Source organism: Phoca vitulina, unplaced genomic scaffold (genome assembly GCF_004348235.1).
Source record: "Phoca vitulina isolate PV1807 unplaced genomic scaffold, GSC_HSeal_1.0 scaffold1, whole genome shotgun sequence".
In the NCBI taxonomy this organism is placed as follows: domain Eukaryota; kingdom Metazoa; phylum Chordata; class Mammalia; order Carnivora; family Phocidae; genus Phoca; species Phoca vitulina.
Genome location: NW_022589704.1, coordinates 38,026,434 through 38,051,715, shown reverse-complemented (window position 1 = coordinate 38,051,715; position 25,282 = coordinate 38,026,434). Strand labels below are relative to the sequence as shown.

The 25,282-nt window shown below is 37.0% G+C and overlaps 1 protein-coding gene across 1 annotated transcript in view; it reads right to left on the bottom strand.

Annotated features, from left to right (window-relative positions):
* Positions 1–25,282, bottom strand: part of GTF3C3 (general transcription factor IIIC subunit 3) — a 46,504-nt gene that overhangs the window by 9,818 nt on the left and 11,404 nt on the right. Inside the window, exons 5-14 of the mRNA XM_032405690.1 lie at positions 17,342–17,533; positions 16,327–16,492; positions 12,687–12,834; positions 12,084–12,153; positions 8,417–8,520; positions 6,903–7,074; positions 4,735–4,937; positions 4,306–4,407; positions 2,918–3,053; positions 599–836 (exon numbers count right to left, since the gene is read on the bottom strand). Of these exons, the coding sequence (XP_032261581.1) occupies positions 599–836; positions 2,918–3,053; positions 4,306–4,407; positions 4,735–4,937; positions 6,903–7,074; positions 8,417–8,520; positions 12,084–12,153; positions 12,687–12,834; positions 16,327–16,492; positions 17,342–17,533 (1,531 nt within the window). The remainder of the gene's footprint in view (positions 1–598; positions 837–2,917; positions 3,054–4,305; positions 4,408–4,734; positions 4,938–6,902; positions 7,075–8,416; positions 8,521–12,083; positions 12,154–12,686; positions 12,835–16,326; positions 16,493–17,341; positions 17,534–25,282) is intronic.

Sequence of the window (25,282 nt, the reverse complement as noted above, 5' to 3'; positions counted from 1 at the left end):
GCAGAAAGAGGGTGAAGATAAAAAATCATGTAAAAAGAAAAACTTCTGATTTCTAAGAATGAAATCCTTCAGTGCAGCAACATCTTCCAAGGAAAAGCAGAGTGTCTCAGGGTATTTAAGCAGAAACATTTACACAAAGATTTTTCCCAGAAAATGCTACTTAAGTTAGTATTTCTATATCTTGCTTGTTCTTTTCAACAAAACTTTTAAACAACAACAAAAAATCAAATAGTTTAAATTTCACCATTTCTACCCCTGACCCTACAGCTGCAGTACAATGAATAGTGAATAATAGCTAATAATAATGTGTGCCAGACATTGTTAAAAGGCCTTATATATAATAATTCACTTAACTCTCACAATAATCCTACCAGGTGGTAGTACTATGATATCCATTTTATAAATGGGGAGACTAAGGCACAAGAGGTTGAATATATGAGAGGGGATGCCACTGAGAATCACCAATGAACTGAATTAACGAGTAAGCAACAAGAGAGTTAAAACAAAACAACTTATTAATTCTTGAGCTTAAGAGACTAAGTCAAAGTAAATACACGTACTCTTTCAAAGAATCTAAAATAAGCTATTAGAAAATTACCTGATATAGTTGTATGCCTTTCTGAAATTTTTGTCCAGTATTGCAGCAGAAAGACCAAAGTATTCTAGTTCTTTGCGTTTTTGCTTGTCATCATAAAATGAATAATATTCCAGTGAAGAATCCACAAGTAACTCAGCCTCCTGAAATCGGGATAGGTCACACAAGCAGTATATGGCCTTCAACAGAAGGTTCCACCAGTCATCTTTTGTCAAGACACTCGTGAGTACAGCAAATATTGCTAAAATGATGCCAGTGACAATCAGTTAGGACACTATATTTTCAGAAAGAGCAGTATTAGAAAAATTCATATTATTAATTTTAAGGTTAAATTTAATAATCACAGTCCTATGGGCCTGAATTCTTGCCAACACTCTTCTGACAATATGAGAAGTGGATAGTTGCTTGTTTACACTACTTCAATACCACCCTTTCTGCTCTGCCTAACAATCTGCAATCCCAGGTAATTCTCACTTTGGATTTGTCCAGCTACCTCATTTATATCTCTCAGTGCTAGCTAGGATATATGGTCCTCTAGGGCAGAACAAGTGTGTGTTCCATAACTGAGGTCAGATACAGGATTCTACCCATACAAAGCATTCAAATGTTTGTTTAATAAAGGACTTGAAATTCATACTTTGAGATTTGGATTGTTCTTGATCTTTTTATAATCTTAATTTTCTTTTCTCTGCCTCAATATTTCCTTCCTTAAAAATCTTGCCTTATTTGTCTGTAAGAAGCCCCCTTCTTATAAATTTGTAATTCTTGAGAAATATCGAAAGCCACAAAAATATTTTAATCTTTGACCCAGAATTCTGAGACTCTATTCTACACAAGTAGTCAAAAATATGGATATAGGGGCGCCTGGGTGGCTCAGTCGGTTAGGCGTCTGCCTTCGGCTCAGGTCATCATCCCAGTGTCGTAGGATCGGGCCCCGCATCGGGCTCCTTACTCGGCGGGGAGCCTGTTCTCCCTCTCCCTCTGCCTGCCTACCTGGTCTGCCTACTTGTGATCTCTCGCTCTCTCTGTCAAATAAACAAAATCTTAGAAAATATATATATATGGATATATAGGCATGAAGATGCTCACTACAGTATTATCTATAAAAGAAAATTATCAGAAGCAACCATATATCAAAAAATAATAAGGGAATAATTAAAGTACGGAACTGCTATCCAATGGAATATTACACATTCCTTAATGATAACAGCTATGAAGAGAAGAGAGCAACATGAGAAAACATCTGTGAGAAAATGCTGAGTGAAAAAATCAGAGTATAAAGATGCATGTAACATAAAGAGGCCCTGTAGCCTATCCTGGTACACACCAGTGTAATGTGATCCCCGCCATGAGGAAATGAACTAACAAAAAAAACCTTATGAGCCTAAGAAAAACCAACAATAGACCTGAAATGAGAAAATACTGAAAGAAAAAACCAGGTAGGATCACATATACAGAAAAATATAACTTAAGGAAATACAGTCTTAAACACATGAAGCAGAGTCTACCTTTGGATGGCCCCAGAATCCATGGACTGTTGAAATGGCAGGCCTCTGAGGCACTTATGGCTAGATTATGAGCAGCTGACCCTCATTCCTCTCCTGACTCTCCTCCCCTGCAAAACCTTGCTTAATGTTAGGTCCTTAAAATGTGCTTATAGAGATTCAGCTCTTCTGGATTCTAAAATCTTATGCCAGGCACACTGCCATGCCTGTAACAATTATTTAATAAATGTCTACTGAATTAATTAACAATGAAATAATTTTCTGCCAGACTGATACCTCCAGTTTAGACTCTTTTCAAGTTTTCTGAGTAATAATGTCACCCAAACTTACTTGATGCATTACCAACTAAAAATAGATGTCTTTTAAAATCGTATTACTTGAGACTGGGTCAAAGCAATTTAGTTTCAAAGTTTCTATGACTATTTCTACATTTGTCAAAAATGAATTTAACAGAGAATGAAACATGTAATTGAAGTCACTGGACAAATACAGTAATTTATATTGCCATCTAATCTTCACAAATTTCTTAAAATAAGGTATATTTTCTTTTTAAAAAGTCAAAAGTTCTGTTTAGTTTTTTCACAGGAAGATCCAAGCAGATGTTTTCCTTTTAATTTTTAGAAGTTAAAGTATTTACATAACCTTCCTTTCTTTTTTAACATCAAATGAGTTTATTATACTTAGGGGATCTGGATTAGAAAATTTCATTTTATTTGAAAAGGGTATTATTTTCAATTAGGTTACTATCAGGTGATACTTCATGAATATTTTTTCAACTCAGCCAAATTTTATGTAATAAAGCAAATGAAAGAATTACCTTTTGCATCACAATTTGCTGTCTCTTGGTCACTGTTGTCTGATATTTTGTCTCTTGACACTTTAATAAGGTAGAGATGCCTCTCTCCAGATTTGGAACTAGATATCAAACAAACTTGGGCTCTATTCATTGCTACCTGAATTAAAGATAAAAATTTGAGATTTTTTAGTCATATAATTTCTTTTTAATATTTTATTTCTAAGTAATCTCTACACCCAACACAGGGCTCAAACTCACAACCCCAAGATCAAGAGCTGCAAGCTCTACCGACTAAGCCAGCCAGGCGCTCCAGTGATATAACTTTTTAAAGAAAATCTATGGAGTGGGGGGGGGGCAGCATGACTGGGTGGCTCAGCAGGTTAAGCCTCTGACTTCTCAGGTCATGATCTGAGAGTCCTGGGATTGAGCCCCAGGACATTGAGCGCTGTGCTCAGCGTGGAGTCTGCTTGTCCCTCTCCCTCTGCTCACACACTCACTCTCTCTCTGAAACAAATAAAATCTTAAAAAAAAAAAAAAGAAAAAGAAAATCTCTGGGACGGAAGTATTGCAGGTGTGCCTGAACTCTTAGTAGGAAAAAAAAAAAGGCCAAAGCATTGTGTATTTAAACACCTAAAAGAGAATGAATAGACTTATTTTTTTCTTACCAGAGGAATTTAGATCACACCTTAGTAGGGAAAAAGAAGTTACATAAATTAACTTATACACACACACACACAACTACTTACAGTCTAGTGCAAAAACGCGAGACTCAGAAATGATGTCACATGTGGAAAACATTTTTGCCAAGCGAACAATTTTGGCATGTGATAGTGTCCAGAAGGCCAATAATTGATTATGCTATGGTTCTCGCTTTTCTAGATATGTACTCACAAAGATTTTATTTCACATACTCTACAGTCAAGTTTACACTTTCATGTAGAACTTTAAATTACAGTTTACCCTTGAACAACATAGGTTTAAATTGCAGATTCACTTATACATGAATTTTTTATAGTACAGTACTGTAAATGTATTTTCTCTTCCTTCTAATTTTCTTAACATTTTTTTTTCTCCAGCAAGGAGAATACAGTATATAATACATACAACATACAAAATACGTGTTAATCAACTGTTCATGTTATCAGTAAGACTTCCATTCAACAGTAGGCTATCAGTAGTTAAGTTTTTAGGAAGTCAAAAGTTATACATGGATTTCCAACTGCGTTAGGGTTGGTGCCCCTAATTACCATGTTGTTCAAAGGTCAACTGTACATACCATTAACTTCTAAGTCTTCTGTCTGTATCTGACTTTCATTTTTAAAAATTTAATAGCTATAATCTATGTTTAAATCAAATTCTAAACATTTAAAAAGTCAACAATGCTAATATACAGAAAGACCATTACCCACCTTTAAAAGCATGGCTAACATGGTAAGTAAGGTGTCCACATAACCACACATTTTGCCTTGAGAAAACAGCAGAGTAGAACGATGAAGCAGTAACTTCAGTTCCTAAATAAATGAGCACATGATAATGAATGTGACAAGATTCTTTTCTGCAAGTTGTTTTGTTTGCACAGAAAAGTTTTATTTTAGAAATCAAACCTTAACATTTGCTTTATGATCTTTCACAACTTAAGATCCAATATTTTAGATACTGTAATTTATAATGTCTAACAAGAGGCTGAAACTTAAGATTCAAAATCACTTTTCAAAAAAGCTGAATTTAATACACTAAAATAAACTTTTTGGATATATGCTATAGACACCCTTAATGGAGGAAAATGTTCAAAAATATAATCTACCAAGAAAAACTTCCTGTTATGTGACAGAGTCTACCTGCTGTGCAGCATTTGCATCTTGTGCTAAAGTATCTGGATCATACATTGGTTCCAGAGCTTCCAGAGCTTTCTCAGGACGGCCCAGCTGCTGCTGAAGGGTGGAAAGTGAAATTCTTGCATCCAAATGAAGAGGGGCCAGATCAACCACTTTGCCATAGCTTTCCGCAGCACGTTCCATATAGCCTAAGGCCTTTAAACATTCTAAGATGTTAAAATAAAGCATAAATATGATCTACAGATTTGTAAGCTTGCCAAGATTATTTTTCCATTTTAAAGAAACATTACAGCAATATAAAAAGAATTATAACAAAAATGAAATGCGTATTTCTAGTACTTTAAAACAACTAACCCTTCTAGTCTCCATCTATTGACTGATCAATCTATCGATTTCTCTAACTAAATCCAAATAGCTACAAGGATATAAACAACATATACATACACTTTGGGGTTCTGCTTTATTCACTTAGCATTAAGCTTTCAACACTTCCTACGTCTTCCTTACCACTTTGAATGGTTATAACATTCAACTGATTATTTATTTCACCATACTATATGACTGATATTTAGGTTATTTCCAAATTTTTACTCTAATAAATAACACGGCAGTAAACATTTTCATGTATATAAGTTTAAAAACTGGCAAACCAATTTAGCCCACAGACGTGTTTTTTAAGCCACAGTGCTGTTAAAAACAATACGTGGTCTACATTTTTTTAAATTAGGATTTTTATGAATTCCCAAGTTACTGGATTCTTTTGAAAAATGTGGATTTGAGAAAAAGCAGCAGCATCCTTTAGAGAGGGTTCTCCAGTTTTTCCCCCTACCCTTGAACTTCTTCACTTGCCCAATTCACTCATTTTGCTACTTGCCAGGCTCCTAGGTTTTGTGATCCCCAATATGAACTACCTCCCCTCATCTCACTCAATTATTTCCTCAGGATAAGTTCTCAGAAGGGGGATTATTGGGCTCTATTGCTCAAATTTTATGTCAATTAATCATTAAGTCCCATCAGTTGAACTCTCCACTGTAATAGTGACAACACTAATCTAGGATTTTTTCATCTCATTCCTTTTTCAGTGCAATTCCCTCCTAGAATGGTACTTTTGCCTCCAATTGCTTTCTTAAATCTCAAATTTCTCAACTCTCTGCTGAATATCATCTTTAGGTTGAACTTTGATAACAGGCAATAAAAACTCCCAACTCCCTGCTTATGTCTTTAAAATTCAAATACCATAAATAATGTAAGTTTTTATGATGGTATCACATTTGTATTTATGTTCAGTCATCCAAACAGTAAAGAGTTATCATTAAATGTTTTTTTGCAATTTCATATCTGTGATATGTCGCAAAACAACCCAAATTGTCAATCAATGCTTCTCTAGTTATAGAGTACTTTCAACCATTATGTAATATTTTAAGAACTATTAGAACTATTCTGCCATCATGCAGTATTTTAGACAAAGACTATTCAAATTTTAATGCCTCTTTTATGTGGACTCAATATGAAATCCTACTAGAATATTTTTTGGCTTTCATACATTTAAGAAATTTAGTTGTTTTTCTTAAGCTATTTTTCTACTGTATTTCAGATTATTATAAATTTAGATACAATAAAATGAAATGATACACAAAACCCAATCTTGAGCATATCTGCAGCTCAAAGAACACTGAAAATACATTAACTTTTTTTTCTCAAAATAACATTAATATAAATTCATTAAAACTCTTTAAAATTAGACTGCACCCCAAGTCTGATTATCTATTACTAGAAATCAGAGCCTATGGTTAAGACAGGTAAAAGACATATACAAGGTATTTTTAACAAGGACATGTTAGTCCTACTTCATTCTGGTACCATTAAATGAATCATTCTTCCAAAGCATTAGTGTGGGGGAAATCATGTAGTGGCATACCAAAACAATTTAAAATACTGACATTCGTCGGATTATTGAATCACTATGTTGTACATCTGAAACTAATGTAACTTGTCAACTATACTCAAAAAACAAGCAAACAAAAAAACCTGATTTTCAAAAACTGCCCTGAAACCAGAAACTTTCACTTTCACCAAGACATTAATATTTTAAAATAATTATTACCATCTTGAAAGTAAGTTCTTGCCTGCTTATATGATTAAAACTTCTCCCTCCCACAAAAAATTATTACCTGCATGCCGAAGCCAAACTACTGCAAGGTTGTATCTTTCAGAGCAGACTAGTGCACTAAGGAGGGGAAGTGCAGAATTATATTCACCAACATCCAGAAAAGCTTCAGCAACATCTAGATAGAGGTCTCCCATATCTTCAGGATTCTGTTCCACTAGTGTTGTCAAAAGAGGCTAGACCGCAAAAATAAAAGGCTGAAGTCACACATTCATTACAAATATGCATATCTATGTGTATTTCTCTTTTTACATATCTATCAGTTATCTGAGGCAAGCCTAAAAGCAAGGTTTAATGAAAACAGCTTTAAATAATCATTTTTCTATTAATTTCTGTATCTCTATTAAAAAGAACTCATACTGCCATCATTCACTCATTGAACACATTACTTTTGAAGCCTGTTATAAGCAGACATGTAGGAGCTAAGATAACACTGACCTGCTGTGCTCTTCCTCTGCCAAGTCAAACATACCCAAGCTTCAGGGCCTCTGCGTTTGCTGATATTTCGGTCATTATTCAAATGTCACCTTTTCAGAGAGGCCTTTCCTGACCACCCTATTCAAAATTGCAACTCCTGGGGCGCCTGGGTGGCTCAGTCGTTAAGCGTCTGCCTTCGGCTCAGGTCATGATCCCAGGGTCCTGGGATCGAGCCCCATATCGGGCTCCCTGCTCCGCGGGAAGCCTGCTTCTCCCTCTCCCACTCCCCCTGCTTGTGTTCCCTCTCTCACTGTGTCTCTCTCTGTCAAATAAATAAAATCTTTAAAAAAATAAATAAATAAATAAAATTGCAACTCCTGGGGCGCCTGGGTGGCTCAGTCATTAAGTGTCTGCCTTCGGCTCAGGTCATGATCCCAGGGTCCTGGGATCGAGCCCCGCATCGGGCTCCCTGCTAAGCGAGAAGCCTGCTTCTCCCTCTCCCACTCCCCCTGCTTGTGTTCCCTCTCTCGCTGTGTCTCTGTCAAATAAATAAATAAAATCTTTTAAAAAAATGATAAATAAATTAAATTAAATTGCAATTCCTCCTACCCCCCATATTTTCTCTCTTCTGTTTGATTTTCTTCCAGAGTATTTATCTCCAACTAACATCCTATATTTTACATACTTATTTTATTTATTTCATCCCATTAGAACAAAAGATCTATGACAGCAGGGATTTGTATATTGTATTCAGTACCTTATCCTAAGGTCTGCAAAGTGTGCCCAATAAATTTTTTTTATTCAATGAAATAACTTAGTCCAAAGCTGGCAAAAGAGAAGAGCTGTCAGAACTTACCAAATGTCTAAAAAGCCCAATCTCAAATTCTGATCTCTGGGTTGTTCTCATTTAAAAAGAAAAACAAATTATTGCAAGCCCTGTTCAGCTTTTATAAGATACTCGCACACAAATAATTTATGCTTATGGTGACTTCCTGGTTATTGAAAAATGTGAAATTTAGGGAAAACTTAAAATTTCCTGTCAAAGAAAATAATGTGGATTTGATCTGAAGTATCTGAAGTGCAGATCTTAATGTTACTTACATTAAGTGGTTCGAGGATGTTGAGATGTACAAGGCAGACCATCAACTTCACTGTGATATCTATTGGCACACCATCAGGTATGGTGCAGGTAACATTCTCACCAGCTTTGGATTAGACAGACAGACAAAAAACAGTTCCTATATACAAGCTTAGAAAGTAGAACAAATGAAGCAAACTACATCTTGTACATAAGATCTCATTTACTTCATTCAGGGTAAATGATTCCATAGCCAATTCTAATTTGACCAACTCTATTACTCGGTTTCTATACTTCCATCAGTCTGTCCTTTGGTAGGAATTATCCTTCCTATTCTTTTCCTAATAGTTTATCTACTTATCTGAAACCTACAAAAACTCCCACACCTTCTATCAAAACTACAGAGAAAAACCAAAAAAAAAGAAAGAAAAAAGGAGAGAAAGACAAAAATGACCAATAGGTATATATGAGCTCTTTCTTTTTTAATTCAAAAGCCTCTTTTCAGGCTTTTAGGACACAGAGGCTAAGAAAGGGATAAAATAAATACTACGTTGTTTTCTAAAACTTCATTACAGTAAAACAATTTTTAAAGCCCTGAGAAATTAGTCAAAGGAATTTTTATCCACATTTAAAATATTTTGTATTTTGTAAAGTCTAGTAAATTCCAAATAAGTTTCCATTTCAGAAAAAAACTGCAGCATAGAGAAACATCAGAGATTTATTTATCCTAAGTGGTGGAATAAAAACTAAAATTATATTAAAATGAAATAACTTCATGTTTTATAGAATTTGTCATATAAATTATAGAACTCCCTAAAGTTATGAAGTCATAGAAGAATTTGGACAAGTTTAATTAAGAGACTATTTTTATTACTAAGCTCCAATACAATAACTGATACAGAAAGCCAACTTAAGAAATTTAGTCTGCTCAATGAAAGTCCTAACATTTAAATTTATTTACACTAGACCCTAAGCTCCATGAAGATAAAAACTAGTATACCTGACTCACAACTATATCCATAGATTCTGGATGGATATAGCACAATTCTGTAGACAGTGGCTATGGCATACCTATTAAAGATACAGTATGTACAGATGTATAAAGCAAAAATTTAATTTCAGAAATACAAAGTAAAATTCAATTTTATGTTGAAAGTAAGACATATGCCTAAAATCATGTAACCCAGGAAGGCTGAAAATAAAAGGACAAAGATATAGTAGGCAAATGCAAACAAAAAGAAAGTAGGGGTCACACTCTCATCAGACAAGGTAGAATTCCTATCAACTACACTTTAATAAAGAGGCAAGAAGGACATTTTATAATGCTACAGGACAGTGCTACTCAAAGGGAAGTCTGGGACCTGTAGCGGTCCACAAGCTGTTACTAGTTCAATCAGGTAAGTACAAGAGATTAAGAGTAAGTATTTAGACACTTTAGCAGGAATTTGACAATGCTAGAGAAGGCAGTAGATATTATAGCCCCTATAGCTTAAATAATAGTTTATTAACTAATTTTTAACAGCAGTATATTTTACACCTCATTTTATTGTGAAGCTCAATAGAAATGCTTAATCCACCAATAAATGTTCTCATTTTCAAAAATGCATACAGGGGCGCCTGGGTGGCTCAGTCGGTTAAGTGGCTGCCTTCGGCTCAGGTCATGATCCCAGAGTCCTGGGATCGAGCCCCACGGAAGGCTCCCTGCTCAGCGGAGAGCATGCTTCTTCCTCTCCCTCTCCCTGCTGTTCTGCCTACTTGTGCTCTCTCTCGCTCTCTGTCAAATAAATAAATAAAATCTTTTAAAAAAAACAAAAAATGCATACAAAAAACAACCATCTTTGCTCACTCTGGAAGTGTTTTAATGTCCTAGTCTTCTGGACATATCTTTTCTTTAAAGTTATTTCATCAACTCTAAGATGCCAGATTTCAGATGCACCATTATCTTATACACTAAGAAAAACACCACTACTTAAACTGTGACATATCATTGATTTATGTTAAGATGTTTCCTGAATTCAGATATGCTAAATCATTAAGAAAGTAAAGAAAGAAGGAAGGAGGGGTGGATCAATGAAACAGAGCAAAATATATTAAACAACAAAATGACTAATATATCTATAATTAAAACCTGAACATAACTCTATTTTTCCTTAATATTTTCAAAACAATGGACAGCAATAATTTTCAACAGGAATGTAACTTTTGGGATGAAAGATCTTAAACAGAAAATATGGCTGCAAAACAATTTGAGACTTGGCTCTAGGTTAGACCGGGTCCAAGGAAACTATCAAAATTGGCAGTTTTTCAGATGCCCTAATTCATGCTTTCATGGCATTACAATTCCTAGTCCATTGTACTGGAGTTGTACTCCAATCTACTCATTCATACCACCCCTAATACTCAAGATCCTCAACCAAAGCACCCTATCTAATCCTATCCATACCAAGTAGTACTCTGATACCCTGTGACCTCTCAGTCTGAAATGCCCCCCCCCCCCCCCCCCGGTGTTTACTTAAATTATGCTTCCAGAAACATCCTCTGATCTTAGTATATTGCTCTTCTCTATTTTCCCATAATGTCAGGTTTATTACAGAAATTATCACACTATTCCTCCTATAATTAAATTGTATATACTTCATTTGAACCCCACTTCCCCTCCTTGAGGGCAGGAAATGTCATATTCATCTGTATATTCCCCAAACACCCAGCATAGGACCTTATAAGAAACTCTTTTCAAAGTGGGCTTTTCATTCCGAACAACTTTCCTCTTCAATATTTATCTGTCCCATGTCTCATCGTGGGCCTTGTACTCTATGAATTAGCACACAAATTCATTTGTAAAAATGAATTACTACTTTACCACTAGGATGGATCATTTAAATAAAAGGCTTTTTGATTTTGCATAATTATACCTTAACCCAAAGGATTTTATGATGATGGAATTTTTAGGCACCATGACAGGCCAGGGAGGGAGCTCTTCTGGAGCAGGCAGTACTCAAGTACCAAGTGCCTCACCCTTCCCCACCACCACCAAAAGCCTCATGGGGTAGAGATGGAAGGTATTACATAGGAATTTTCTTACAAGAACAGGCACATCTACTCTGCCCACAGAGTTCAATTTTGTTACAACCTCAGGGTCTTGCATGCTAATATTTTCACAGAACAGTTAATGGGTGTGATACAAAGAAAAGAGCAGGGATGAGGAAGAGAACTGAAAGAGACACTGTAAGCCACACCTCAGGTATGACTCTCTAACTAGATTCCTAACTACGTATTTTAAGTTTTCAAACAAAGGACAGTAATCAGATTAGTTTCTACTTTTTCTGTGAATGCTTAAGTTTGAAGTAGAAATTTTTCAATGAGAGTATTTTGTCCTTTTTGAAAATTAAATTGCTTTAGATCTAAAAGTTTTTGATATACTGTTCAGTAATCCATTCTTTTTTCACATGTCACTAAAAAGACCCCAGGCAATGAGAAATGCCGTGTTCAAATGGATGTACTGAGAAATGAAAAGATTTTTTTAAGATTTCTTGTGAGTAAATAGTCACAAGAAAAAGATAGAAAATCTCTATGAGGAAAGAAATGCTTCTGGGAAAACTTGTTATGAGAACATTAACTATCAATTTCAAAATGCCACATTATAAACAAGAGAGGATTATGTACACTATCCTATGAAGAAAAAACTACAACCTTTATTCTCTTCTGAAGTTCCTTCTTCTGCATTTTTTTCCAGCACAATTCCAGAAAAATCTGTAATTACCTAAAAGAATGGAGAAAAAAAAGAAATGATACAACAGATATATATGAAAAACCTCTTCACAACGCAAAGATTTACATAGTTAATTCAAATAATCCTTATATAAATGGACTATAAAAAGCAGAAGTCTCTTAAAAATAAGGAACCACTGTGACTTACTAACATTTTTGTATCATATGAACTAATGCTTAACTAAAGATATAGAATTCCTCCATATCAAACCAAACTACTTTTCCCAACAGCTTAGGAACTGAATCACAGCCATCAGTCTGGCTGCTGAGTGCTGCTACCCTGAAGTACAGACATATCTGGCAACTGTGATAATGGTGAGAGCTTTCATCATATAACTATATGTTATATTTCATTTGGAATTACTATGGAATCTAGAAATCTGTTTCCATATAGACGTTAAATATATAATTTAGTATATAAGTAGCTTACTACATATAACTAAGGTGAGGAATTGTCAATCTATATAAATTTCTAAAATGCAGAAATGTGTCCAAAATCCAACAGAGAAACATTACATTTCCCACCTCCAAAGCTTTGTCGTAATGTTTGTTAGAAATGTAGAGTTCAGCTGCTATGTTAACATCTTCCATGGAGACAAGGCCCTGATGTTTTGAGAAGGCTTCTTCAATTATATTAATAGCTGAAGTAACATCATTGGCTTCATAGTAACTCCTAAAAAAAATAAATGACAAAATGGATGAATATTTATTTAACTCAGATTATAAAACTCATATCCTTGGCTTAGACCATCTAACTATTAACTATGATTTTCATTTTCTTAAAATTGGGGAGGAGAAAAACTTTTCTTTAAAATCATAATCACAGCTGATGCAGAAAAAAATAGGCAACATCAGTATGACAATGTCATTATGCCAAGCATCTCACTCTCCAAAAGCTACCTCATGTCATTCCAGTTCATTCCCTGTCACCTAATTCCAACAACTCTTTCACCTCAGTGGGATCTACAAAGGATTCATCTACCTGTTTCATGTCCTGCTGCTTCCTGCCCTCACTTTCCTCCTTCTCCACAGACCATTATAATTACTCCTTTGCACATCTCCTCACTTCTGCCCCTCTCTCCTTTCTGATAAAGTCATGTGATAAAACCCCAACCCTTGTTAATCCAAATATGCCTACTCTTCACCACCACCTGTCCATGCTGACTGGGCTCACTCCAAACTGACAATCATAAGCCTCAAGTGGGCCCACGGTGCTGATCAGCAATCTTGCTACAATTACCTTGTCCAGTACTTTTCAAACTTGAATATGCATGCAAAGTAACTGGGGATCTTGTAAAAAGGCATCTTCTGATTCAGTAGAGCTGGGGTAGAGCTGAGATTCTACATTTATGACAGAATCCCAGGTGATGCAAATGCTACAGCAAGGCCCCAAGGACCTAGACAACTATTTCTCATCTTCTTTCTCTTCAAACCTCCAAAACTCTCTGATCCTCATTCTCAGCTGATAACCTTGCTTCTTAGTTTGCAAAGAGAACCAGATCATAACATCTCACATATTCCCAACATATCTTCCTAGTTACACATACCCATGGCCATATATTCCACCTTCTCCACTTATAAGGCCAACCCCCAACTAGATCCCATTCCCTCCAACCTACTCAAGGATCTCACTCAAGCAATCGTCCCTTCTCTCATGAATCTTCAATGTGTTCCTCAATTGTGGATTATACCATCTGAATTCAAATAAACTGTAATTTTTCCCAACTTAAAAATTATCTCTTACCCCTATAACCCATACCAATTATCTCCCTATTCCTCTGCTCCCCTTAGAGCTGCCTATCGCCAAGGAACTCCCACCCCATCTCCAACACCAATACTCAGTCCTCATTTTACATGAGCTACCTGGACTATTTCACATAGATGATCATCCCTCTTCCTTGAAGTGCTTTCTTCAATATTTCTAGAAAATCATCCTCTCTTCATTTCCACCTACTTCATTGCCCATTTCCTTTCAGTATCCCTGCTGTTTCCTCCTCATCTTCCTGATTTCTAACACTGGAGGACCTCAGGGTTTAGTCCTCAGAACTCTTCCCTTGTCTGTCTGTGTGTGTCTGTCTCTCTCTCTCTCACACACACACACACACACAAACACCATTTCCTATCAGAAAATCCTGAGAGCTCAGCCTTCAAAATACATCTAGAATCTGATTACTTCTTACCACCTCCTGCACTTTTATCCTGGACCAAACTACTATTATCCCTTTCATAGATTGTTACAATAATTTCCTAACTGGTTTTCCTGCTTCTGCCCTTACCAGTTCTCAAACTATCCTCAAAATAACAGTCAGAACTGATTTAAAGTTAAAGTCAAATTATGCCACTCTTCTACTCAAAACCTTCTAATGACTTCCAAACTCATTCAGAGTAAAACCTAAAGCACTTACAATGGCCTGCTAGGGCCAAGTGACCTTTTCCTGACATCTCTCTGATCTCAGCTCCTGCTATGTTCCCTTAAACCTTCAGCTTGTTCCCAGAACATACCTCAGCACTTGCCATTTCCTTTGCCTGTGGCACTCTTCCCTAAATATCTGCTCCCACACCTCCCATGGTTTACTTTCAGGTCATATGATCATAACATAGGGAATTGAGTCCTTCTCTAACCACCCTACTTAAAATAATATACCCTTGGGGCACCTGGGTGGCTCAGTCGTTAAGTGTCTGCCTTCCGCTCAGGTCATGATCCCAGGGTCCTGGGATTGAGCCCCGCATCGGGCTCCCTGCTCCGCGGGGAGCCTGCTTCTCCCTCTCCCACTCTCCCTGCTTATGTTCCCTCTCTCGCTGTGTCTCTCTCTGTCAAATAAATAAATAAAATCTTTAAAAAAAAAAAAAAATATATATATATATATATACCCCTATACTTCAGCTTCCCATCCCTTTTCTGCTTCATTTTTTTCTTCATATCCCTTATTAACATTTGACATAGTATATATTTCGTTGTTTTTGTTGATTCCTTGTCTCCCTCAACTAAAATGTAAGCTCCACAAGGGCAAGGAAAATTAAAACTCATTCACTACTGGATCTCCTGGTGTCTTATACACTGCCTAGCACATAATTTATATTTAATAAATATTTCTGGAAGAAAAGTAGCATCTGAAAGAAATCCTAATAAACTGAAGTTATGGTAACATAATTCCATGTAGGAAGGATCTCTATGACAGTGGCAAAACTATTCATCCTCACACTTTTCCAACAAAAATATTATAAATAATACAGGTGGAAAACAAATTTACTATCAAAGGTCAACTAACAGTTCATAAAATAGAGGCTTAGTGGGCTAATCACTATGACAGCTAGAGATGTGACCAATAGCAGATAACCTGAAAAGTTCCTCAATGCTCATCATATACATCAGAGGATCGAGTTGCCTTGCCTCAACACATTACTTAAAATTGCTTCTAGTCTTCTTACATAACCCATCCTTATGGTAACAGGGAGTGATTTCACAACTAAGCATCTTCAGGACAATGGCCACAAAGTTAACAGGGTTAACCCTAAGATACCCAGATGAAAATGGTTGATCCTGGGCTGAAATACTATATAACAGATATCCCTACAATACAGAGCTTATGACAAGACGTTATTTAGCCAAATGCTTCTTGCTTTGCTTTGATGTACAGCATATTGGAAAGTAAATGTAGCAGTACATAATATTTTAGAATAAAATATATATCACAGTCAGTAGCATATGTCAACTATAAAGAACATTTTTTTGTCTTAAAATGTTATTCTAATACTGACTAAAGATAAAATGATTATAAAAAACCCCAGATCACAAACATTTCATTAGCACATTTACAACAAACAATTCAAAATAATATAACCGCAAATGTACATAACTTCAACTAAGTCATGGAAACCTGGCAACCTAATCATCCTTTTAGAACATGCCCCACTTTTAAGTTTCTGAACACTTGAAAGGCAATTGTACATACAAATTTTTCTGAGTAACCACAGAGCTGACTTGCAAACAGAAAAGTACTGAAAAAAATAAAAAACCACCTCTATATTTAAGCACAGTATAAAAATACAGGAAGTAAAACACTTCTTTGAACCTCAATAAAAAAATATACTTTACTTCAAATATGTGTTTTGATTTGTAAAATAAGATGATTAACAGGAGCATCTATATATACTCCAAACTTACTTTGCCATATCTCTAGCCAATTGCATAAAACGTTCTCCATCAGATGGAGACAAAAGGTTTAAAATACGCCTATAACCATCCATTGCCATCTTATGATCTCCCATCTGTTCATAAAGGCTTGATCGCTCCCACAGATAACGGACATTAGTAGGTTCATATTTAAGAGCTAAAAAGAAAAAAAAAATTACAGATTTACTACAAAAAGGGGTTCATGATACCTGGTTAAGACCAATCCTCTTTTCAGAAAATTAAATAAAAAAAAACACTAGTAATATTTGAGCAGACATTTGAATGAAGAGGAATGAAATGCGGGGAGCTTTGGAGCATGAAATTTGGGCCATGCAGAAGAAACAGACAATACAAAGACCTCAAGGAAGGGGAAGGATTTGGCATGCTGAGACAATCTTAGGAGAGGGCATGGGTATATGATAAAAGCACTTGGAATACCCGTGTTATTCCTGAGGGCACCCCCCAGCCCCAGCCCCATTTCTCTGTTTCTCCTTTGTTTGAATGACGTCTTCAGACCAATTTGTCACCCCACTTGTCTGTTTAATAAATCTTCTACACTGTCTATAAAAAACAAAACAAAAAAACCCACTCTAAACTAATTCTCCAATAGAGCTAAGTGGGTTAATTTTGGAACAAAACTACTTTCACAGGAACTCTCAACTAAGTTTAGTCTAAGACCAGACAGAACCTGAATCTCTATATTAAACTTCACTTGGTCACTCTTGTGTGATGTTAACCCTCAAGGAACAGCTTAGAACCAACAATGATCTTAGCAGGAAATTGAAGGTACTGTTCTTCTACCAACTTTTGTGCTGTATTAGCTCACAATATAAAGTTGCTGATAAACATGAAAGCAGAGAGACCCCCAAATACTTACCTCTGGGATGCCAGAATATAAGGAATAAATATACTTCAGCTAACATTACCCCAGAGTAGTAAGTACAATTATCAAAAAATCTACTATGTAACATTTTATCAAACAAAATAAGAAAAACATTTTAATTACCTTTTGTGTAGCAAAAAATAGCCTGCTTAATATTGTCTTGTTCCAGAGACATTTCTGCCAATCTAACCCATTCTTCGGTGTCACTAGGATTTAAATGTGCAGCAATCAACTCAAACTGAAGAGATTTTTCCATGTCACCTTGGTCCTCATATATCATAGCAAGAGTAGAAAATGGCTCATAAGCCAGAGGAGCTAAAATGAATTAAAAAAACAAATTCTACTGGCTGAAGAAAGAGGCATGAGATGACATCAATCCCATGGTTCAAACTATGGATCCTTTTTTTAATGTTTAAACTCTTTAAAACACTCTAGCAGAATTATACAAACTACTTAATAGAATTTAGAATAAAAATTAAATTTGCTTTACTTCATGTTCATACACAATTAGTGTTTTAGTATTATTGTCTCTGAGCCAAATGTAATTTCATGAAAAAATTCTACTCTCCACCATGCACCCCTCATGAAAATCCCCATTTGCTAAGGTTAAACATGGCTCCATAACTCAGCAAGTTCATCCCAAAGAACATCATCACATTAGTGTTTATTTAATCTTCATGATCCAACAACCACAGGTGTATGGGATGAATGGACTAAGGATGGCTAAACTGCACCTAACTGAGGATATCAAAGTGAATAGTTAATCTACATTTCTGAAATGTTTCTGAAATGAAGTTCTAAGATCATAGGGGATTAAAGTTAAAGATAATTGTTAAAAATAAACAATTATAAACTGGAATAAAGGAACAGATAATATTGGAAAGTAGGAACCAAACAAAATATCCTTAAGGAAAAGTTTGGTTAATCTTGTTTCTGGTGGAGTAGATAAAAAGCAGTGACCTCAAATTATCCTAATGAGTAATCTGGAAATTTTTTTTTTTTTTTTTAAGTAAGCTCTACACCCAACATGGGGCTTCAACCCACAACTCCAAGATCAAGAGTTGCATGCTCTACCAACTGAGCTGGCCAAGTGCCCCAATCCAGGAAATGTTTAACAAGACTTTCAGGAGGGTTGGCTGGGAAGACGGTAGAGTAGGAGGACCGTAACCCCACCTCATCTCATGGATACAACTAGATAACATTCATTTCAGCGTAAATAACCCAGAATATGATCTGAAGACTGGCAGAACAAATGCCACAATTAAAAGTAGAGAGGAAGCCACGTTGATGAAGGGAGGAAGGGCAAAGACACAGTCTGGGAGAGAAATGGATGGGGCTGTCCACAGTGGGGAGTAAGCCCATAGTGTGGAGAAGGGTGAAAAATAGACTTCCACAGTGAAAAGCCTAAATGAAAGAGGACCAAACCACAGCAAGAGACCAAAGCAAAACCAATATAAGTAATATGCCTGATAGAGAATTTAAAGTAATGATCATAAAGATACTCACTGGACTTGAGAAAAGAGTGGAGACCCTTAACACAGAGATAAAAAAGAACCAATCAAAGATCAAAAATACAATAAATGAAATTACAAATACACTTGATGGTTGGGGCACCTGGGTGGCTCAGTCGGTTAAGCGTCAGACTCTTGATCTCAGCTCAGGTCTTGAACTCAGGGTTGTGAGTTCAAGCCCAACATTGGGCTCCATGCTGGATGTGGAGTCTACTTTAAAAAAAAAAAAGAAAATACACTTGATGGTATAAGCAGCAGGCTAGATGAAGCAGAGGAATAAATTAACAACTTGGAAGACACAGTACTAGAAAGTAACCAAGCTGAGCAAAAGAGAGGAAAGAAAATAATGCAAATTGAAAATGGTCTTAGGGAACTCAATGACTCCATCAAGCATAATAACATGCGATTTATAGGGATCTCAAAAGAAGAAGAGAGAGACAAAGGGACAGAAAATTTATATGAAGAAATAATAGCTGAAAACTTCCCTAATCTTGGAGAGGAAACAGATGCCCAGATCCAGGAGGCACAAAGATCCCCCCAAAATGCAACCCAATGAGGTTCACACCAAGATGCATAGTAATTAAAATGGCAAAAAGTAGTGATAAAGAAATAATTTTAAAAGTAGCAAGAGAAGGGGTGCCTGGGTGGCTCAGCTGGTTAAGCGTCTGACTTTTGATTTTGGCTCAGGTCATGAGATCGAGCCCCACATCAGGTTCCATGCTCAGCAGGGAGTCTGCTTTCTTTCCTTTTCCTTCTGGCCCAACCCCCCCACTCTCTCTCTCTCTCTCTCTAAAATAAATAAATAAATCTAAAAAAAAGGCAGCAAGAGTAAAGAAGACAGTTACATACAATGGAAACCCTATATGACTATGAGCAGATTTTTCAGCAGAAACTTTGCAGGCCATAAGAAAGTGTTAGGATATATTCAAAGTGCTGAAAGCGAAAAGTCTGCAGACAAGAATACTCTATCCAGCAAGGCTATCATTCAAAATAGGAGAGTTTCTCAGACAAACAAACACTAAAGGAGTTCATCACCATTAAACCAGCCCTTACAAGAAATATTAAAGGGGACTCTTTTGAGTGGAAAGGAAAGAATTTAAGTGAGAACATGAAAAGTAAAAAACACGAAGGCAATAAAAATAAATTTCTGTAAAAATCAGTCAAGGGAAAGTGGGCTAGCAAGATGGCAGAGGAGTAGGAGACATAAATTTCGCCCAGTCCCAGGAATTCACCTAGATAGTTATTAAACCATTGTGAACACCTATAAACTCAACAGGAGATCAAAGAAAAGAATAGCAGCAACACTATGAACAGAAAAGTGACCACTTTCTGGAAGGTAGGACATGCGGAGAAGTGAATCCGAGGCCATACATGGGAAGATAGACCGGGGGGGTGGGTGGAGGGAGCCTCCGTCAGGCGGCTACCGGCAAGTGATAGAGCAGCAGAGCACAAAATCAGAACTTTTAGAAGTCTGCTCCGGTGAGGGACGTTGCTCCAGTGGCTAAGCGGGGGGTGGAAACCTCGCTGGGACAGTGTGGTCTCAGGACGCTCAGGGTCACAGAAAGACTAAGGGTGCTTGAGTGTGGCAGAACCTCCCAGGTATCGGTAGCAGGGAAGCTGACCGCAAAGAGTGAGCTGAGGAGTAGGTTCTCAGCTTGGGGCTGCCATAAACCGTGATGGCCGGCAGTTGGGCAACCACTCTTCGAGCAGGAGCCCAACAAGCAGCAAATCAGGGGAGACTCCCCTTCGTCCCCCAGGAGGAGCGGCACAAGAGTACGCCTCAGGAATCTACTGGGTTTGGAGACTCCAAACGGGGTCATGGGCCAGAGATAGAAATGCTTGGGCACAGGCTGGGTGAGCTCAGAGTGAGGCCGGAGACCACGGAGATAGGAGTGACTGACTGCTTTTCTCTGAGGGCGCACTGAGGAGTGGGGCCCTGAGCTCTTGGCTCCTCTGGGGCCAGAGACTGGGAGGCCGCCATTTTCATTCTCATCCTCCAAAGCAGCGCAGAAAGCCTTTAGGGAACAAAAGCTACCAAGAGCAAACCCGAGTGGATTACTTAGCCTGGCCCCTGGCAAGGGTGGTGCAATTCTGCCTCGGGCAAAGACATTTGAGAATCACTGCAACAGGCCCCTCACCCAGAAGATCAGCAAGAACATCCAGCCAAGACCAAGTTTACTGACCAATGAGAACTGCAAAACTCCAGCGCTAGGGGAATACAGCACATAGAATTCATGGCCTTTTCCCCATGATTCTTTAGTCTTTCAAAGATATTTTTTTAAATTTTCTTTATTTTCTTCTTTTTCTACTTCTTTTTTTAAAATTTTTCTTCTTTCCTTTTTCAGCCAACTTCTTATAAATTCCTTTTTTAAAAATCTTTTTTAACTTTCATTTTTACAGTCATATTCCCTCCCTTCATTGTATTTACCCTTATTTTTGTATGTATATGTTTTTCTTTCTTTAAAATTTTGGGAGGCAGTTTCTTCTAACAGACCAAAATACACCCAAAATCTAGTGTGTGGCTCTGTTCTATTCAGCAGCCTGATCACATTCTTTTTTTTTTCTTTTCTTTCCCCCCGGTTTCAGGTCTCTTCTGATTTGTTTAGTGTATACTTTTCTGGGGTTGTTGTTACCCTTTTAGCATTTTGTTCTCTCCTTCATCTATTCTTCTCTGGACAAAATGACAAAATGGAAAAACTCACCTCAAAAAAAAAAAAGAACAAGAGGCAGTACCGAATGCCAGGGACCTAATCAACATGGACATTAGTAAGATGTCGGTCAGAACTAGATTTCAGAATGACAACTATAAAGATACTAGCTGGGCTTGAGAAAAGCATAGAAGACACTAGAGAATCCCTTTCTAGAGAAATAAAATCTAACTAAGTCAAAATCAAAAAGGCTATTAATGAGGTACAATCAAAAATGGAGGCCCTAACTGCTAGGATAAATGAGGCAGAAGAGAGAATTAGTAATATAGAAGACCGAATGATGGAGAATAAAGAAGCTGAGAAAAAGAGAGATAAACAACTACGGGATCATGAGAGAATTCCAGAGATAAGTGATACCATAAAGCAAAACAATATTAGAATTGGGATTCCAGAAGAAGAATAAAGAGAGATGGGGGCAGGAAGTATATTGGAACAAATTATAGCAGAGAACTTCCCTAATGTGGGGAAGGAAATAGGCATCAAAATCTAGGAGGTAAAAGAACCCCCCTCAAAATCAATAAAAATAGGTCAACACCCCGACATCTAATAGCAGAACATACAAATCTCAGAGACAAAGAGAAAATCCTGAAAGCAGCTCAGGACAAGAGGTCTGTAACCTACAATGGTAGAAACATTAGACTGGCAGTAGACCTATCCACAGAGACCCGACAGGCCAGAAAGGACTGGCATAATATATTCAGGGCACTAAATGAGAAAAATATGCAGCCAAGAATACTATATCCAGCTAGACTGTCACTGAAAATAGAAGGAGATAAAAAGCTTCCAGGACAAACAAAAACTAAAAGAATTTGCTATCACCAAACTAGTCCAAAAGAAATATTGAAAGGGGTCCTCTAAGCAAAGAGAGAGCCCAAAAGTAACATAGACCAGAAAGGAACAGAGACAATATACAGTAATAGTCACCTTACAGGCAATACAATGGCACTAAATTCATATCTTTCAATAGTTACCCTGAATGTGAATGGGCTAAATGCCCCAATCAAAACACAGGCTGGGGCGCCTGGGTGGCTCAGTTGGTTAAGCGACTGCCTTTGGCTCGGGTCATGATCCCAGGGTCCTGGGATGGAGCCCCGCATCGGGCTCCCTGCTCGGCGGGAAGCCTGCTTCTCGCTCTCCCACTCCCCCTGCTTGTGTTCCCTCTCACGCTGTCCATCTCTCTCTCTCTCTATTAAATACATAAATAAAATCTTAAAAAAAAAAAAAGACACAGGGTATCAGACTGGATTAAAAAACAAGACCCATCGATATGCTATCTGCAAGAACTCATTTTAGACCCAAAGACACCTCCAGATTTAAAGTGAGGGGGTGGGGGCACCTGGGTGGCTCAGTTGTTAAGCATCTGCATTTGGCTCAGGTCATGATCCCAGGGTACTGGGATCGAGCCCCACATTGGGCTCCTTGCTCTGCGGGAAGCCTGCTTCTCCCTCTCCCACTCCCCTTGCTTGTGTTCCCTCTCTCGCTGTGTCTCTCGTTGTCAAATAAATAAAATCTTTAATAAATAAATAAATAAATAAAGTGAGGGGGTGGAAAACCATTTACCATGCTAATGGACATAAAAGAAAGCTGGGGTGGCAATCCTTACATCAGACAAATTAGATTTTAAACCAAAGACTATAATAAGAGATGAGGAAGGACATTATATCATATTTAAAGGGTTTATCCAACAAGCAGATCTAACAATTGTAAATATTTATGCCCCTAACATGGGAGCAGCCAATTATATAAGCCAATTAAAAAGAAAAAAAAGAAACACATCGACAATAATACAATAATAGTAGGGGACTTTAACACTCCCCTCACTGAAATGGACAGATCATCTAAGCAAAAGATCAACAAGGAAATAAAGACTTTAAATGACACATTGGACCAAATGGACTTCACAGATATATTCAGAACATTCCACCACAAAGCAACAGAATACACATTCTTCTCTAGTGCCCATGGAACATTCCCAGAATAGGTGACATCCAGGGTCACAAATCAGGTCTCAACCAGTACCAAAAGACTGGGATCATTCCCTGCATATTTTTGGACCACAATGCTTGGAAACTCAAACTCAATCAGAAAAGGAAAGTTGGAAAGAACTCAAAAATGGAGGCTAAAGAGCATCCTATTAAAGAATGAATGAAATTAAAGTAAAATTTAAAAAATTCATGGAAACAAATGAAAATGAAAACACAACTGTTCAAAATCTTTGGGATGCAGCAAAGGCAGTCCTAAGAGGAAAGTATATAGCAATACAAGCCTTTCTCAAGAAACAAGAAAGGTCTCAAATACACAACCTAACCCTACACCTAAAGGAGCTGGAGAAAGTAGAGCAAATAAAGCCTAAATCCAGCAGGAGAAGAGTTATAATAAAGATCAGAGCAGAAATCAACGAAATAGAAACCAAAAGAACAGTAGAACAGATCAACGAAACTAGGAGCTGGTTCTTTGAAAGAATTAACAAGATTGATAAACCCCTGGCTAGATTTATCAAAAAGAAAAGAGAAAGGACCCAAATAAATAAAATCATGAATGAAAGAGGAGAGATCACAACCAACACCAAAGAAATACAAACAATTACAAGAACATATTATGAGCAACTATATGCCAGCAAATTAGACAATCTGGAAGAAATGGATGCATTCCTAGAGACGTATAAACTACCAAAATTGAAACAGGAAGAAATAGAAAACCTGAACAGACCCAAAACCAGCAAAGAAATTGAAGCAGTAATCAAAAATCTCCCAACAAACAAGAGCCCAGGGCCAGACGGCTTCCCAGGGGAATTCTACCAAACATTTAAAGAAGAATTAATACCTATTCTTCTGAAACTGCTCCAAAAAATAGAAATGGAAGGAAAACTTCCAAACTCATTTTATGAGGCCAGCATTACCTGATCACAAAACCGAAGACCCCATCAAAAAGGAGAATTACAGACCAATATCCTTGATGAACATGGATGCAAAAATTCTCACCAGAATACTAGCCAATAGGATCCAACAGTACATTAAAAGGATTATTCACCACGACCAAGTGGGATTTATTCCTGGGTGCAAGGTTGGTTCAACATCCGCAAATCACTGTGATGCAATACATTAATAAAAGAACAAGAACCATATGATCCTCTTGATAGATGCAGAAAAATCTTTTGACAAAGTACAGCATCCTTACTTGATTAAAACTCTTCAGAGTGTAGGGATAGAGGGTACTTACCTCAATATCATAAAAGCCATCTATGAAAAACCCACAGCGAATATCATTCTCAATGAGGAAAAATTGAGAGCTTTCCCCCTAAGGTCAGGAACACGGCAGGGATGTCCACTATCAGCACTGCTATTCAACACAGTACTAGACATCCTAGCCTCAGCAATCAGACAACAAAAAGAAATAAAAAGCATCCAAATCAGCAAAGAAGTCAAACTCTCACTCTTTGCAGATGATATGATACTTTATGTGGAAAACCCAAAGACTCCACCCGAAAAATGCTAGAACTCATACAGGAATTCAGTAAAGTGGCAGGATATAAAAAATCAATGCACAAAAATCAGTTGCATTCCTATACACCAACAAGACAGAAGAGAAATTTAGGAGTCGATCCCATTTACAATTGCACCCAAAAACCGTAAGATACCTAGGAATAAATCTAACCAAAGAGGCAAAGAATCTGTACTCAGAAAACTATAAAATACTCATGAAAGAAATTGAGGAAGTCACAAAGAAATGGAAAAATGTTCCATGCTCATGGATTGGAAAAACAAATATTGTGAAGATGTCAATGCTACCTAGAGCAATCTACACATGTAATGCAATCCCTATCAAAATACCATCAACTTTTTTCA